The following is a 17127-nucleotide window of genomic DNA, read 5'->3' as shown; positions in this document are numbered from 1 at the left end:
TTCTACTGGAAAAATCTTAACCATCCTTGTACGTCCCATGTCAAATGTTACCTTCTCTATCTCTGCAGATTCACTCACCACTATACACCCACTGACCCTGCTTCACTCTGCCCCATGCCCAGTACCTAAGTGCCTTCCACACTGCTGTCCCCGTGCTGTGCTGTCACTGCACTCCATGACATTCTCTTCAGCACCTGTGGGTGTGTCTCCCCTCCTGGATTCCAGGCTCACCAAGGGCAGACCTGTATGTCACTGGCTTGCTGTGTCCCCGCACCTAGCCAGGTCTTCTCACACAGGAGGCACTCAGTCAGCCTCTGTTATTGAGGTTAAGGGTCACAGTGCAGTAATCCATGGTTGCATTAATACTGAAAAGGTCCCACCCAAATGAGGAACATTCATTACCTAGCCAATGCTTTGACAAGATCTCAAGGGAATTCCACAACAGTAATATTGGGGTAATAGTACCCCTATGATTAAACAAGAGCCACATTTTCTTGTACTTCTTGATGTATAAATCTTTCCTACTACTGGAATATGCATTTCTTTGAGGGCATTGAGAGTATCTTCTCCATCTTGGACTCCCAGAGCTTAGCACAGTCCCTGTCTCTAGAACTTTACTATTCGTTTTTACATAGAAATAAAGTATTTTATTTAAGAAATTATAATAAATGGGCTCTCCTCCCTGCACAGAATATTAGGTATCTCCTCAAATATATATGAAAATAAAATACTGGGGCGCCTGGGTGGCACAGCAGTTAAGCGTCTGCCTTCGGCTCAGGGCGTGATCCCGGCGTTATGGGATCGAGCCCCACATCAGGCTCTTCCGCTATGAGCCTGCTTCTTCCTCTCCCACTCTCCCTGCTTGTGTTCCCTCTCTTGCTGGCTGTCTCTATCTCTGTCGAATAAATAAATAAAATCTTAAAAAAAAAAAAAAAAAAGAAAAGAAAATACTAACAGCAAACTTCAATTTTTCCTGCACCACAAATTCTGGGGGAGGCAGTTACATCAATCCAGACTTAATCTGTCCCAGCCTTTCATTTTCAGGCATCCATTCTTGGGCCTGTTCGGGTGATTCAACATAATAGCTCTGTATGTTTCCCTCCAATTTTGTAGGTTTCCTAAGATTACTTAGGCCTGGGTGCTATCCTCCTTTACTCCAGGACTCAGAGTAATCATAGATGAGTGAGTAAAAAAGGAATCCACTCTATTTTTACCACCAATACCCTGAATAAACCAGTGGTCTGCTTATCAAGTCATTTTGCTGCATCAACTTGCTAACTTCCCTTTGGTTATCATGGAGCCACCGTTTATAGTTAATGTCACAAAGGCAGAAAACAAAAATACTCCCCTCTCCTAGAAACTTGTATGAACTTCTGAGCTTATAATTTTCACTTAAAAAGAAGTCAGCTAAAACTATAAATCTATCTCTTCACCATCAACCAACTCCCATTCCCCCAGCCATTCAGAGCACTGGCACAATATAGTAGAAAGAGCACTGGAACAGAAGTCAGGAGAGGTGGTCATAGCTATCAGCAAATGAGATTTCCTTGAAGGAAGAGCAAAGCCTCAGTTTCCTTCAAGAAAATGAGATGACAGGCTTGATAACCAAAATTCTCTTTTGAAATAAAATTCCACTTACATGTTCAACTTTGTTTTTAGCTCTTTTACATGGTTTTTTTTTTTAATTCAATAAAATTTCACTAGATAGAACTGTTTCTTTTTTCTCTCCCTTTTCCTTTTTCTTTCTTTCTTTCTTTCTTTCTTTCTTTTTTTGGACAATTTACTTAAGTAAAATACAATAGTTCCTTTTGGCTCTGAAAAATTTCTGGTTCCATATGCACACCCAAACTTTCTGCTTCTATAAGAAGATATTAACATTGCAAATACACTCAAAATGCTAACAGTAAAAAAAAAAAAAAATATATATATATCTATATATAGATATATATAGATATATCTATATATATCTATATATAGATATATATAGATATATCTATATATATCTTACAGTAAAACACTTCCATCACCTTAAGACCATAAGTTAGTAACAGTTTACAAACATGGCTTGTGAGGTCAGACCCAGGGGTTCAAATTCCAGCTCCTCTACTTACTGGCCAAGAAACTCTGGGTGACTCCTAGACCTCTACAGGTTATAGTTACCTCACCTGCAAAAAGAGAGTAATACCACATCTTCTGCAAGTTTATGGTAAGGGTCAAAGAAAATATATGTAAAATATCGAGTGAAACTTTAGAATATAGCATCTTTCAATAAACAAGCTCTTCATATTATCTTATCTAAATATCAGGATACCATCAAAACCAAAAGAAGGCCTAGCTCCATGTGGCTACAGACCTCATCATAACTCATCAAGGCCTCAGCCCCAAGTGTAAGACCCAAGAATTCAACTCTGAGTCAGTAAGTAGTCTCATGAAGTAAGGCCTGAGTATTAAGTCTTTTAAAAAATCTTAAGTTGAACCCAAGAGTACCTTTACTGGAACTATCTCTGATGTCTCTCATAGCACAGAAGTGGAACTGCTGATACTCTGCAGGGCCTCAGTGCGCTTCTAAGGTGCCTTTTGTCAGGAATCAGAATTTAGCTTAAGATATATACACCTCAATACAGTCAAACAAATTTAGAGATGGCACTTTGGCCACAGGTGGAAAAACATACAAGGCCAGTATCTAACAGGTTCCCACGAGACCATAATAACCTCCAATTAACAGTTTTGCTGCAGATGTCAAGACGACAAATATCAAAGACATGTATAGGTACGAGGTTTAACACAAAGGACCAATCATCCATATGTGCATATACAGAATCTCTTTTAACATGTGATTAAAGCTCCTTCAATCAAACTGTACAATGTATTTCTATAGAAATTTTGCTACTGAATATTTGGATAATATGTTCAATTTTTAAAGCTTAATACAAATGAACTATCCACTAAAGTTTGCTGTGTCTAATTAAACCTAATATCTAAGGGGAAAAAAATTAGGCAATCCCTCCATAAAGAAGGGGGGGAAATACAGAACTAAGAATTAGTGGTATTATCTTTATGTATAAATCATACCTACTTAAATTAGTTGAATCAGCACCTGGGGATCAAAAGATAATGCTTTGTAATTGTGTAACTGATACCAAGGGAACGGTCATGGTACCAGTACAACCCTCCCCTCCACCACCCCACTTCTACCTCCTCCAGACCACTACCCTACCCAGGCTGTCAGTCTTTTATCTCATCTGAGTATTGGAGTTCCAAGTAAGATTTTGGTTGGAAAAAGCATTCTGCTAAAAAAAAAAAAAAAAATTTGAAGAGCTACACTATACAATTAAAGTTTCTTCTCATAAACAATTAAAAAAATTATTAAAGACACTCTGTAATCACTCTAAAAATTATTAAAATTTAACTCGGATTTTTCATGCCAAAAAGTATACATTAAGTATATATAAAACTACTTCAATAATGCCTGCTGACTAATCAAACTGATTCAACTAAAGAATATTTATGATATTTATAATGAAATTAATGAGTAAAATTTGTTCTAAAGAAATTCCCACAGATTCAAAATTAGTATGTTATGATTACAGAATTAGTAAGTCCCAGAAATACAGAAACACTGCTATAGCTGTAATTAACACAAAGAACACTTTAAAACAGCTTTGGATGGTAAGAAAATCACATTAAAAAAAAAAAAACCAGTCCTCTCTGCATTGTCAGGAAAGCAGGTGACAGCAGTGTTGTAAATACACATCCTTGGTTGAGCAACAGTTTTAGCTTGGCAGTGTTCCAAAGAAAGAAGGAAGGAAGAAAAGGAAGCAAGCAAAGAAAGAAAGAAAGAAAACGTGGGGCGGGGGGCAGGACGTGGGGAAGGACTGCACAACAGACACAAGATTAAGAAGTTTTGTTTTACCATTCTTGAGGACTGAGTGCGTACAGAATAAAGGGGATCTCTCAGATATGGTAACAGATGAACCTCTGCTCCAGAGAAATAAAATAACGGACTCGAAATCCATGTTAGTTTTGTCCAAACTGCATCACAGATTTTCATGATCCTCTCTAGATTTCTTGAGCAGTAGCTATTATCGGCTGGACTTACATTTATTCTTAGCTTTTATCTTGGTGCCTCCAATGTGGACATTCTTTAATGTCTATTTACTCTGTTGGATTCACAGTAGATTTCAGCATGACGGCAAAAGGGGTGCACGTAAAACAGTGAGACAGTGATCCCAAACCAGAGGAGCGCAAACCGGCAGGTACGCACTCGTGCTCAACTACCAAGAGAACGTGACATAATTTGGCCTCACTAAATCCTTCTTTTCCTTTTATGCTTGCATTTATTTATAGTATAGTAAGTGCTGGCAAAATCCTGGGCAGAGGCAAGCCTGGCCAGCACCAGTTTCCTTGTTTAGAAAAATGCTGTAACGTTCTTAGTCAGAATGTCACTCATACAGAGGAATGTCTACTGTTAAGAAAATCCAAACTCATAAAATGGATTAATGAGTGATCACAAAAGGATTTAGAGAGGACTCCCCTTAAACAGAAATCTTGTTTTTAAAATGATGTTTGACTTAAATTTCTTTTCCTAGAGTACATCCAATGTATAATGTGAAACAGAACATTAGTTCATAAATCTGAATTGTTTAAAAGACTTCTCACAAGTCATCCTAACCTTTATTAAGGTTACACTATATAAATCTCAAATTTTAGACAAAGATTAAGAGTTAGACATATCTGGCCAGTATCAAGAAGGTACAAATTCAAATATGTAGAGTAACAGTAAAATTCTAATTTGGAGAGATTGTAAAAAAATCATTCAAATTTTTTACTTCTTGGAATGGCTAACAACTTCACTAAGAAATAGTTCAGACATTCTGAAGTTAACAGTTCTGAGAAAACATAACAAATACTATAAATAATGGAAGATCAAAGACCACCTCATTCACGAGTAAAACTTTAAAAAAAAATTCCCATAAGAATCGATATTTAACCATCCCTTCCCTCAAAACAATATGTAGTCAGCAGTGGGGACTCTACAGCGGGTTGGCCAGAGACCAGCCCACTCCCATCAGCCATGACCCTCCTCCCTCATGCTTAGTGTAACCTTAATCAAGGTTTATGGCTTACGTAGTCCAGAGCACCTTTTTCACAAGATCCCTCCTCTAAGCCCACCAGAATCACAGGGGTCAAGAGCATAGCAACTGCATTTTAAAGTGCTGACCAGCCCATCTGCAGTGAAGCTAGAGAATGGAGAATGGTGTCATAAAGCCTGGGTTTCAGTTTCAACTCGACCAATGATCTTTCTTTGTAAGAATGTAAGCACATTTGTGCACCTGCTTGAACATTGCTCAGGAGCAGAAATCAGCATGGCAGAAAGTGATCCTGGTTGGGGCACCTGGATGGTTCAGTCGGTTAAGGGTCCGACTCTTGATTTCGGCTCAGGTCATGATCTTAGGGTCCTGGGATCGGGCCCCACATCGGCCTCTTCACTCAGTGGGGAGTCTACTTGAGATTGTCTATCCCTCTGCCCCTCCCCTCATGCACGAGCACGTGCACACGCATGCTCTCTCTCTCTCAAATAAATAAATCTTTAAAAAAAAGAAAAGAAAAGGAAAGAAAAGAAAGTGGTGCTGGTTCCAATTCCCCGGTGCTCTAGGAACTAAATGACAATTCTTAGCAAAATTGGAATCAAAAGGTTCACATGCAAAATTCTACTCTGTCAGTTCCTTACTGCACATGCCCTCAATGACTCAATACCACCCGATGATGGGTTTGATATCTGAGGTTTGTTCCACAAGAAATACTGATTAATCAGAATGGTCTCTATGTACACACAGTAGTCTACAGAAATGATCCATGAAGGAGGACTCTGTCTACACAGGTAGGATACAATACACTTGGGCTTCAACCAGGCAGGCCCCTGAGCCTCTAGCCCTACCATTCACTGCTCAATTTTCATGCTCCTGGAGTCCACACTCCCCGATGTGAATACGGAAGTTACTCATTCATTCAAGACTCTGCTAAGTATTCACATCATCTATAGACTGATGACGTCCAAATGTGTATCTCCAGCTCCTTCTCCTCTGAGTTCCTGCCTCATTCTACCAACCCTCTCTCTACTCCTGCCCACTGATATCACCCAAACCCCAAATGAACTTTGTACAGGCCCCACTCTAAATCTTCTCCTCCCACCATCCCATTTCGTACCTAGCATCACTATTCACACCACTGCTGAAGGTAAAACCCAGAATGGCTCTCTTCCTCTCCTCACGCCCCAAATCCTCTCCACCACTTCACAAAGCATCAGAGGCAAATACTCTCCATTCTCCTCCTACAGTAGACCCCAAATCCATTCACTTTTCTCCATCTTTAACAGCACCATTCTTGTTCAAACCATCACCTCTTGTGCCTAAAAGAGTCCCTTAACTGTTCTCTTCTTGTCTACTTTTGCTGCTCCTGTTTTTTTGCCCATTCTCCACATTAGAGCAATCTTTCTAGACATAATTCTGATCATATCACTCCCTTAACTTAAAACCCTTGAATGACTCTGAACTACATTGTAACTAAAACCCAATTCCTTATTCTGCCCCTTCAAGTCCTTCACAGTTTGGTCCCTGACTGCCTGCCTCTCTGATCCTATTCTGGGCCACTCTCCTCCCTGTTGACTCCATTCCAGCCAGGCTAACATTCTTACAGTTACTCAAATGCCCCATGATGACTCATTTTCCCCAGGACCTTTACCCAGGTTAGCACCTCTACACGAGCATTTTGTATATAGATGGTTCCTTCCCATTCTTCAGGTCTCACTGAAGTGGCATCTTCCAAGAAAGGCCCTCCCTGACCACCTAAACTAAAGTGGGGCCTCCATTTTAATTCCTTCACAACATCCTGTTCATTTCCTTCTTAACACCATTTTTTAAAATGATTTGTAACTATATATTTACTTGTTTATCTAGCACTGTGTTTCACATACGGCAGGCATTTTAATTTTTTCACTGAATTAATTAATGAGGATAATACCTTAGGCAAGGCTAATTACAAACATTTTCTACTAGCTAATATAAGGTGTGATAGAAAAAGATCTTACCTTGTCAACTTTTTTCTTTTTAACAGGGGGGTCAAACCTATCATTGATTCCAAAATACTGAGTAAGCTCCTTCCACTGGGTTTCATTTGCGGTCTGTTCACTGCAACACAAACAATAATTTATTTTTAGTGTTTTTAATTGGTTGCTACAATTACAAATCACAAGAACTAGTTCTTATGTTTCAGAGGTAAGTAGTTCAACTATTGGTACAAGTTTTACAATACTGTCTAGAACAGACAAATATTTTAAACTCCACCTACCTGTGAGACTCCTCTTCATTCTTCAATTTACCTGAAAAGATTTCACAAAATGTAAATACCAGATTTTTTATTTCAAAATTAGAGTTTATTAAAAGCTGTTGAGCTCAATTAGTCACAATTTAACATTAGCACTATTGACAATTAACCTGAATTAAAACAAAACACCTTTCCCGGAGCGTTTTCTTTTTTTCCTTCTGAATCCTGAAGTTTTCTGTTCAGAATGTTTTTTATGCAACTCTTGAAATTTCTATATAAAATTAAAAAAGAGAGAGAGAGAGAAATAGAAGTAGTAAATATATTCTGAAGCAAAGCATACATTCAAAAAATCACAATCATGGTAAGCAATAAAAATATATTCTAGCATTTATAAAAATACAAATTTAACAAAAGTAGTTCAGTTCTTCTTGAGATACTCTATTTTCTAAGACTCTTTCACAATCTGAGTTCTTACCTTCATTTGTTTCGACATAGGTCAATCTGATTATCTGAGAGTAAAATTCAATGACTCATACAGATGACAAAGAGATCAAATTAAGACAGAAACTCGTGTATTATGTTAAGCAAACTAGCTAATCCCACTAAATGTTCTTCTTCTTCTTTTTATAAAAACCACGAAGATGAAAGCAAGCAGCTGAGTGCTCAGTGCGTTGACCACAGACCCAGAGTATTCTGAGTCAATATTCCCTACCTATTACCTCCCAAGAACTGGCATCCTGACCATGGCAGACACAGGAGCATTCACAAACACACATGAACAGGCTTCAATAAGAACACATCAGAGAAAACCTACATGCCACATATTGAGGGGAATCCCAGAGGGGCACTCTTTGTATGCATTTACATTTGCCTCTTCTCCAGGCTTTGGTCCATCATTTGGGAAATTGGAGATCTCTGTTTTTGTAATGGCCCCATCTTCTTTATCTTCCTGTAAGTTAAGTCCAGAGTTCTCTAATGGGGCTTCATCTTCAGAATTCAACTCAATATCACTTTCATTTAGGCCAGGAGGTAGCAGCCCACTCCACATCTTTTCTTCTAAAGGGAAAAAAGATGAATTTAGCCATACAAAGTGGGCATGGAAAGAAATTTAAAACCCCAAGAGTCTAGTAATTATCCCAATGGTTTGGGAACAATCCATCTAGACGTTTTTCTTTTAATCTAAAATGGGATAGACCTTCCATATTAAAAGAATTAAAATCTTTGCTTGTATAAGATGTTTTAAAAAGTACGAAGTAGTTTAAGCAAGTCTGTTATAAGATGCACCTACAGTGAACGACTTAAAGAAAACAGGACCTGGTTTCTCTAATATATGGATAATTCTGTCTAAAAAAATCAATTCAGTAAAAGCATTCATTGCTCAAAAATGTTAAAAGCCTAACAATATATACTCCACACAATTTAAGATTTATAATATTGTATTTCAAGCTATCACAATTAAAAAAGAAAGTCAGATGTTTCACTGATATTGAATTGAACTTTCAGGGGACTTACTGTCAAAAGAGCAGGAAAACAATTTTTCAAAGGAAAATTTTTAGGCTGTGCAAGTAGTTTGAGGAAAGCGTGGCAGTAAAAAGAATGTCCTAGTTTTAAATTTTACACCGTTTGCTAAAATAATACCAAGTGGAGTACTAAATGTTAATCCTAACAATTTAACAAAAACATACAGCTTTTTTCAGCAACAATATCGTGTTTAGTAAAACTAAGGTTAAAGTTCAGGATAATATTTATCATTAGCCATATGGCCCACTGGTAGAGAGAATATTAACTACTGTTAAGTTTATAAAAAATGATTTTTAAAAACTGGAGTTATAATCATCTGCTAAAATTATGATAATTGAGTACATTTTCACTATTAATCACATGGCATTATACTGAGTCAAAACCACTTCATTCAAAAGATGCCTAAAAAAGAGAAGTTGGTTGTACTGCTAATGATTTACTATCAACCTAAAGGAATAAAATGCAAGATGGAAATCTTTTATGCTGTGTTTTCTAGCCCCTATTGTGATTAACCTAATGAGAAAACTACCACCATTGTCTCTGAGACAAAGGCATCAGGGGATTTTGCATTAATCTGAATAATGGATTCCAGATAACCTTTAAGGACCTCCCCCCAGGTCCAAAGAATCAGATCTTATTTTTGGCAGTTTGGGTCCAGGCTCCTCAGTTGTTAGCCCTCTGAAACAACCTCATCAAAATACTCTTTTGGCTTTTTAAGAACAAGGGCTCTGACATCTAACTGCTCCAGCTGTAATCCTGACCCCATCATATACTAGCAGTATGAGGAAATCATTTTTACCACCTCTGACCCTCAGTTCTTTCTGCTGTAATAGAAAGATAGTTATATTGTACACAGGGTTATTCTGAGAATTAAATGAGATAAGCTCTGAAAATACTCAGCACCATGTTTGGGAGGTTCTAGGGGCTTGATCGATGCTGAGCTCTTTTTGCTATCAGTATTTCTGTGGCCACCTATTATATTTTTACAACTTCTATTATGTGTGGCAGCATTCACAAGGTAGTTTTCAAGTTTCTAAGGCTGAGATGCATTCACTTAGCAATTGATGCAAATCACTTACCTCCCTGATTTCCACAGTCTAACATGAATTTCTATAAAAAATATTGGTGTCTGGTTTTCTGAATGGAGCAATAAAATCAGAAGCAGGAAGATGATGGAGCCTAAGTGTCAAGGCTCCTCTTTTACACAGGTCTTCCCAAAGCATTATACCTAATTTTCTATTTAGAATCTGCAATCCTTTTCTTAAAGAGGAGACCCCAAATTATATAAGCTCCAAGCCCCATAAAACCTGGATCCATCCTTAAACCTGGCCTGAGGATTTTAATAGTTGGAATGAGTAATCTTTAGATACTCTGTTAGCACAAAAGACATCATGTGAAATATGCCAATACTGAAAAACAGATGTTATGCCATCGATAAAAATATTTTTCCTGTTCTGAGGAGTAGATGGAGGGGGAATGATAATAAGTTCCAACGTGACTTTGCTACTGACATATAATATACCTTTAGGCTCATTATCCATCTTAGAACTTAAGGATAGTAACAAATTTCAGATTCAGCTTTTCTTAGCAAAATTGGGGTTCTATATTTGAAACCACTGTTTCTTTTCCCTGTCCATAGCACCACCTGCCAGGCACTCTTTAAGACATGAGGACAGGCAAAAATATCTAACCTCATAGAGCCAACATTCTACACACATGGCAAGCGTCTGTCCATCAGCAGCCAAGTACCACGCGGCCCAGACTTGTGGCTGCTGACGAAAGGCATGTGCCTCTCCCATGGGCACAGTTCTTCCACTGGAGCACTGCCTCAGCATCCCTACAGGGTGTGTCTATGCTTTGGGCACCCAACGTGTGTCACCCTGGGGAGCACTCTTCAGTGCCCTGGAGTTGCCTTTCCCCATCAGCTCTCAAGCATTTTGTGATCACATTTTGGACCTTCTCAAAATCACCTATTTTTGGCTCTTGATGCTATGGCATTACGTACTGTCTTCAGCATGACATTGACTGGTATGAAAATTTCTTGTGTGTGCCCACGGAAAAAAAGAATTAAAATAAATTTTAGAAACTAGACTCTACCTCCAAATCCATAAAATAAGGAAAAATTCAAATAACAGGTGTTTCTGAACTCAATTCCTGAACATCTTTAAAGTGACATGCCATTCTCCTGTGACTGTACAAATACACACACACACACACACACACACACGGGCAACTCCATGGCCACTGACAAACACAGATAACTCACCAAGGAGCCTGCAAAGTGGAGATGCCCATGTGAGCAACAGCTCAACTGTAAATCAGCCAATATGGAGTGGCTGCTTTGTGACTTGCTTTGGGCTCATGCTTGAAAACAGCGTCTTTGAATTCATAGTATATACACGTCACTCATACATTTCCAATCGTACTATGGTACCAACTGGTACCAGGTTAGGCCTGGTGTTTACTCCTGTTTTGGCTGCTCTTAAGGATGATTCTCTAATACTCTGAAATGTCTCTCACCCCATGCCTTTATTCTAAAGCAAATCATTCCAAATTATCCTTTAAATGTGAAAATTACTCTGCCATTCTCAAGAGATGTGATATACCAGTCAGATGCAATACTGATTAAACCCCATTTCCCCAGTGGGTAAGGTTTCTCTACTCAACGCCACCACCATAGCCAAGATTTCTAGTGTTCGGGAAGACAGAATGTCAGACAAAACACCTGAAAGATGCTCTAGAGAAAGCACAGGAGACCCCAGTTACACAGAAGAAACAGAATCAGAAAGAAAAACAAAACAAGTCAATGCTATATATGGCATATAAACAATGTCACATATAAACAATGTCACATACAATGTGACAGAAATTCTTTTACCATTAATTCCCACAACAACTAGAAATTACTATGTAAACCCCTTTTACAAGGGAGGAAACTGACTTGCTTAAGGCACTGTGATCTGCCTATTTTACAAAAACAGAACCCTAAGGCTTCAACTTAGAAACTTTTAGAGGATGCAATTTAAGTAGTAATATATTCCTGGAGGCAAAGATTTGAGAGTGGCCTTGAAGAATGACTCTAGCCTGTAATTTTGTTAAAATTTGCTTAAGAAAAAATTTCTTCATACTCTTGAAAAGCAAAAACTTATGTAAGATGCTGTACTAAAATGTATCCGTAAAAATCACATTCAGAGGTTTGGGTAATAATGTCACATTTCTGTCCTGATCCTGGAAGATCAGGCGACTGCCAAAACCCAATCTGAGCAGTTTAATGGGTAAATGTCTCCTGTCTCTAATCTTCCAGAATTTCAATTCCATTTTCCCCATATGAAGCTGTCTTATTTCCCATATTTTGTATTCAATTGGAATAACCACAGAAACCTGACTTTTGTCTGATCTGAATTTAATCTTGTATAGTAATCATAAACCACCATCTATCATCACGTTAAATAATTTACTATTAACTAAAATAGTCTCAAGCATGTATCGATATGAACGTAAACGTCCTATTCATGAAGTATGTTGTCTTTTCTCAAAAAAGATAAAGTACAACTATATTCAGAGGCCTGACTTCGAATTTAAGTTCCCAGTCTGGTTACCCAAACTATTTATTTGGCAGGATTTTGTATGTATGCCAATGCTCCAATACAAGCCCGTATTTGTTTGGTCAAGGCCTGGAAAACACGTCCCAAGACCCTGCATGGAAAGATTTACAGTTAACCAATAACATTTCGAGGTTCATTTTAAGTCGGATGCTGCTGTGAGAATACTTACAAGGTTCAAGACTGCAAGAGGGTGTCTCTAGAAAGGTACACCTCTTCCTGCTGGGCTGCACGACCCGGAACTCGGCAGGCTCGCCGGCGGCAGTGCCACACTCCGATCCCCAAACGGGAAGAATCCCGTCCCGGGCACAGAACTAAGCGCCGCAAATTCGGATGCAGGACGTCTAGCCCGCTGACACTCCCATTAACTGCAGCTCTTCCCCGGGCTACCGCAGTTGTAAACAGGAGGCTGTTTCCCCGATCGAAAGCCTCTTCACCCTCCCACTTTGGCCGGGGTAGGACAGAGAACCCCTCTCCCACCAACAGGCTCGGGAAGGCGCTGCTACGTCCCTTCCGAGTAAAGCGGAGGCCAGCCCCAGCAACGCTCCCGTGAGCCCGGCGGGGGCTTTGCTGGCTTGGCCGTGAGGTTGTGAGGTCGCCCCCACCTGCTCGCTCGCTCCCCGCACACGGCTCTCCCGGACCGTCAAGTCGGAGCTCGGGGCGGCTGGGAAGCAGCCCCGCGATCAGCGGTACTCACCCGTCAGGAGCCGGCCGCCCGGCAGCCATCTTAAGACCCCGCCAACACCGCGCCTTCCCATTGGCTCCGGCATCTCAGCCAATGGACTGAGGCCGTTCTGGCCTCGGGGTCGTCATGGCAACCGGCCGCGCTCAGCTCCGCTTTCAGCGGCAAATTCGTTTCTTTATGTTTCTTTTCTCTCACCGTTTCTCCCTTTCTTCTGGACGTTTTTAAAGGCTTTGTTCTTTTCCCCATTCCCTGCTGCTCGCTGGTGTTGGCGATGAGGAAAGTGCTGGCTTAGACCTTGAATTGAATTCATTCCCCCCAAGGAGGCAGGTCCGCTCTAGATGCTCTCTAGGCTCTTCTGGGAACATTTCCATTCATTCACCCTTTCCCCCCTCCCTCCCTCTTTCCTTCCTTCCTTCCTTCTTTCCTTCTGTACAAATTTATTGAGCAGGCATCCTGCCAGCGTCTGCTTAGCGGAAAACAGTCCGGACTCCTGCTCTCCTGGTGCTTACCATCTGCTACACTGACCAGATGTGTGGCCTTGACTAAAAGCTTATTGAGCCCCTTTTCCCTGACAACCACTGGTTCAGACCCCGAGGAGGGGTTTGGAGAAGCATAGAAAATAAGAAAAAAAGGGGGGGAAGTGCTATGAAGACTATAAAGCAGAATAATGTGATAGCGATGAGAGTGCGGGCTATTTTAGAAATGCTTCCGCTTTCTGAAATAGCGCTCTGTAATAATAAGACTATTTTCCTATTTTCGTGAGGATGATCAAAGAAAATACACATAGAATCCTCACACATTACCTAGCCCACAGTAATTTTAAGTCTCAGCTACTTGTTACTGTTGTTAACATTATTTATAATGCCTTTCTTTGAAGCATTCTAAAAATGTATAAGAATTTTGCATTGCACTCTAATATATCATGATTTAGTGTAAACAGATATTTAAGCTTATTAGGCAACTATCCATTACCCCCCCCCCCCCCAGTCTCCCAGACGGATATACCAGGTTTATGGCGTAGTTTTCTGTAACCCCAGAATCATCATAAAACCTGAATTGACAAGCTTGGGTCGCTCAAGTCCTTCTCCTGCTGACCTCTGATTCTGGAATAGAAGCAGGTCTGAGTGATTTCAGTATCTGTGTGAAACGCTCGTGGCCAATTGTGTACAGGTCTCAATAGCGTTTTCCCCCAATCCAAATCTTTAACAAGTCAGGCAGTTAAAGAAACGATGTGTATAAAAGTGTTGCTATGGCCGTTGCGTTTGGGCCTCTTAATTACTGTCTTAGTCCGCTTGGGTTACCATAACAAAATTCCACGGGCCGGGTGGCTTAAACAACAGAAATTAATTTCACACAGTTCTAAAGACTGGAAAGTCTAAGATCAAGGTGCTGGCAGGTATGTTTCATTCAGGAGTCTCTTCCTTGGCTTGTAGGGAGCAGTCATCTTGCTGTGTGTTCACAGGATTTCTTCCTGTTGTGTTTGTAGAGAAAGAACACATGTGTGCACAAGGAGGAAGCTATGTGGTGCCTCTTCTTATAAGGACACTAATCCTAGAGGATCAGGGTCCCACCCTTATGACTTCATTTAACCTTAATTAATTCCTTAGAGCCCCCATGTCCAAATGTAGGCACAGTGGGGTTAGAGTTTCAACACAGCAGTTTGGGGGTACATAAACATTCGGTTCATAACAAATGCTGTTGGTGGAAGTGTGACCAGAGTGGAGAAAGAGAGCACAGAGGGGGAAGAACTGAGACACAGGGTAGGACGGAAGTGATGTTGACCTGTTTAAAAACTGTTTCTGCACATATTCCATCAGAGTACTCATTGCATATAAATATATAAAGGACAGAGGAGGAACATAATTACAATTCATCCAAAGACCCACAAATACCAGATTTCATATTAAAGTTTTTAGAAAGTCCTACTCCAAAAATATGTATTTTAAAATTTTAAATTTGAGAATTCTCAAATGTCTGATTGCTTACTCTGTCACATTATTGGATCCTATAATAAATGTAAATAAATGCAAATAGCTCAAACTTTTCTTCTGGTTCTGGTTGTAAAACTTCCAGTCTCCAAATATCATTGTTTTGCCAGTTTTCTGGGGGGAAATGTCAGTCATTTGATTTATTTTAATCAATAAATTTACCTCTCCTCCAGCAAATTCCTGCCCTGGAAACCTGCCAAACCATGCATTTTGTGAATGAAATACTTGTATTTGTGAGATTTCTATGAAACATAGAATTATTGAATGCCTTTTACTAACTCACAGTAACTGTGATGCAGCTAGTGAACTGGGCCTGAATTGTGTTGCATCTGGCACTAATTTCAAACATGTACGTTTCATTTAAATTCTCAAACATATCTTAAAAATCATAAAGTAGTTTTTCTTTGCCAAGAAATATTATAGTTTATGAAGAGTTTCCCCCCATATTTAGTAATTTTTTTTCTTAGTGTGGAGATTACAAGTCACACTTATGTTATAAAAGATTAATTGTGGAGGTCTTTCTTGGTAGCTGTTAAATCTCTGATTGATGAAAATTTCCCCAAATATAATGAAATCCCTTAAATATTTCTCAGCTTGGAAAACTGAATATGACTTTGTTGAACATATAACAAATGTCCTTCTTGCTGAAACTGAGAAAGAGAATAATTTCCATCTGTACAAAATGCTTCATGTTCTGCATTGAAGAAAAAGTAGTCTAGTGACTTAACGCAAAAGAATAGAAACAAGGGAGTTCTGAATTTTAGGAAACGTGTGATAATTTCTCCACCTGAATTTGTTTTCTAAATTTGCAAACTGAAGCATCTATAAACACTGCTAGCCTTCCAAGAATATGTTGAACAACTAACACTATGACATCAGCAAGAGTTAACATTTGGGGAAACAAAATGTCGGTAATAAAGGATGTTGCTGAAGAAAAGCACTTTTTATTTATTGGTCATGTCTAGTACTTTAAACTTCTTCAGTTCCAATAGGTTGTACGTAGGAAGAGGGGGGGCAGGAGAGGAAGGCTTTTAGAGCATTTCTGTATGCTAGGTATTTTGCAACTGATAGCACGTAATTTCGGGAGGTAGTTACTATTGTATCCATTTTACAGACAAGGAAATTAAGGCTTCACGGGTTTAAGACACTTGCCTAATGTGACACAGCTAGTAGCATGGAAAACCGGGGTGGGAAGAGTCACTGGACTCTGAAGCTTATGCTCTTTTCATTGTCACACACTGCCCCTTTTAAGGTGAAGTTCCTAATGAATCCCAGCTTAGTACAGTCAGCAAAGTATGGACATCACTGCTACCGAGGGGGATGTGTACTTGGTGGGAGCTTATGAAAAGAGAGGCTTCAGGAGCAAAATGTGTCTTCTCTTTCCATCCCCCTTTGTGCATAGCAAGTGATCAAATCCCATTAGAGGCATTCTCTTCATCATTTCTGGTTTGCTACATTGAAGTCTATAGTTGTCTCCCTTTCTCTAATACCTTCATCTTCCAAAACAGCCCACTCCCTGATTAATCTCTCTAAATGAAGGAACATGTGTGAAACTTTTAACACAGAACCTAGCATGTAGTCCGTCGTTGTTTACTACCATAAATATTAGCTTCCTTCCTTTACACATAAAAACTAAGGAGTGAGCGTGTGTGTGTGTGTGTGTGTGTGTGTGTGTGTGTGTGTGTGTCGGAGGGAGGAGGACTAACCAGGCAGAACACAGAGGATTTTTAGGGTAATGAAAATATGCTGTATGATGCCATAATAACAGATACATGTCACTATACATTTGTCCAAAATCTTGGAGTATATAACACAGAGTGAACTGCAGTGTAAAGTATGGACTTTGGGTGATGATGATGTATCAATGTAAATTTATCAATTATAACAAATGTACCACTCCGTGGGGGATATGGAGCATGGGGGAGGCGATGCATGTGTGGAAGACAATGAATATGTGGAAGAATCTCTGTACCCTTCCCTCAATTTTGCTGTGAACCCGCAACTGCTC

General features: G+C 39.5%; 1 protein-coding gene across 3 annotated transcripts in view; it reads right to left on the bottom strand.

Moving 5' to 3' along the window:
- Window positions 1–13200, bottom strand: part of FAM204A (family with sequence similarity 204 member A) — a 36012-nt gene extending 22812 nt beyond the window's left edge. Inside the window, exons 1-5 of one of the 3 annotated variants that reach the window (XM_026494234.4) lie at window positions 12619–13200; window positions 8138–8379; window positions 7513–7594; window positions 7348–7378; window positions 7088–7187 (exon numbers count right to left, since the gene is read on the bottom strand). In XM_026494234.4, coding sequence (XP_026350019.1) covers window positions 7088–7187; window positions 7348–7378; window positions 7513–7594; window positions 8138–8371 — 447 coding nt within the window. In that variant the 5' untranslated portion in view covers window positions 8372–8379; window positions 12619–13200. The remainder of the gene's footprint in view (window positions 1–7087; window positions 7188–7347; window positions 7379–7512; window positions 7595–8137; window positions 8380–12618) is intronic. The other 2 variants (XM_026494235.4, XM_026494233.4) reach the window with 2 other exon arrangements.
- Between the last annotated feature and the right edge of the window lie 3927 nt (window positions 13201–17127).

This window comes from Ursus arctos, unplaced genomic scaffold (assembly GCF_023065955.2).
Source record: "Ursus arctos isolate Adak ecotype North America unplaced genomic scaffold, UrsArc2.0 scaffold_7, whole genome shotgun sequence".
Classification (NCBI taxonomy): Eukaryota; Metazoa; Chordata; class Mammalia; order Carnivora; family Ursidae; genus Ursus; species Ursus arctos.
Note: the sequence above shows the minus strand (reverse complement) of the source record. Positions and strands in the feature narration are given on the sequence as shown.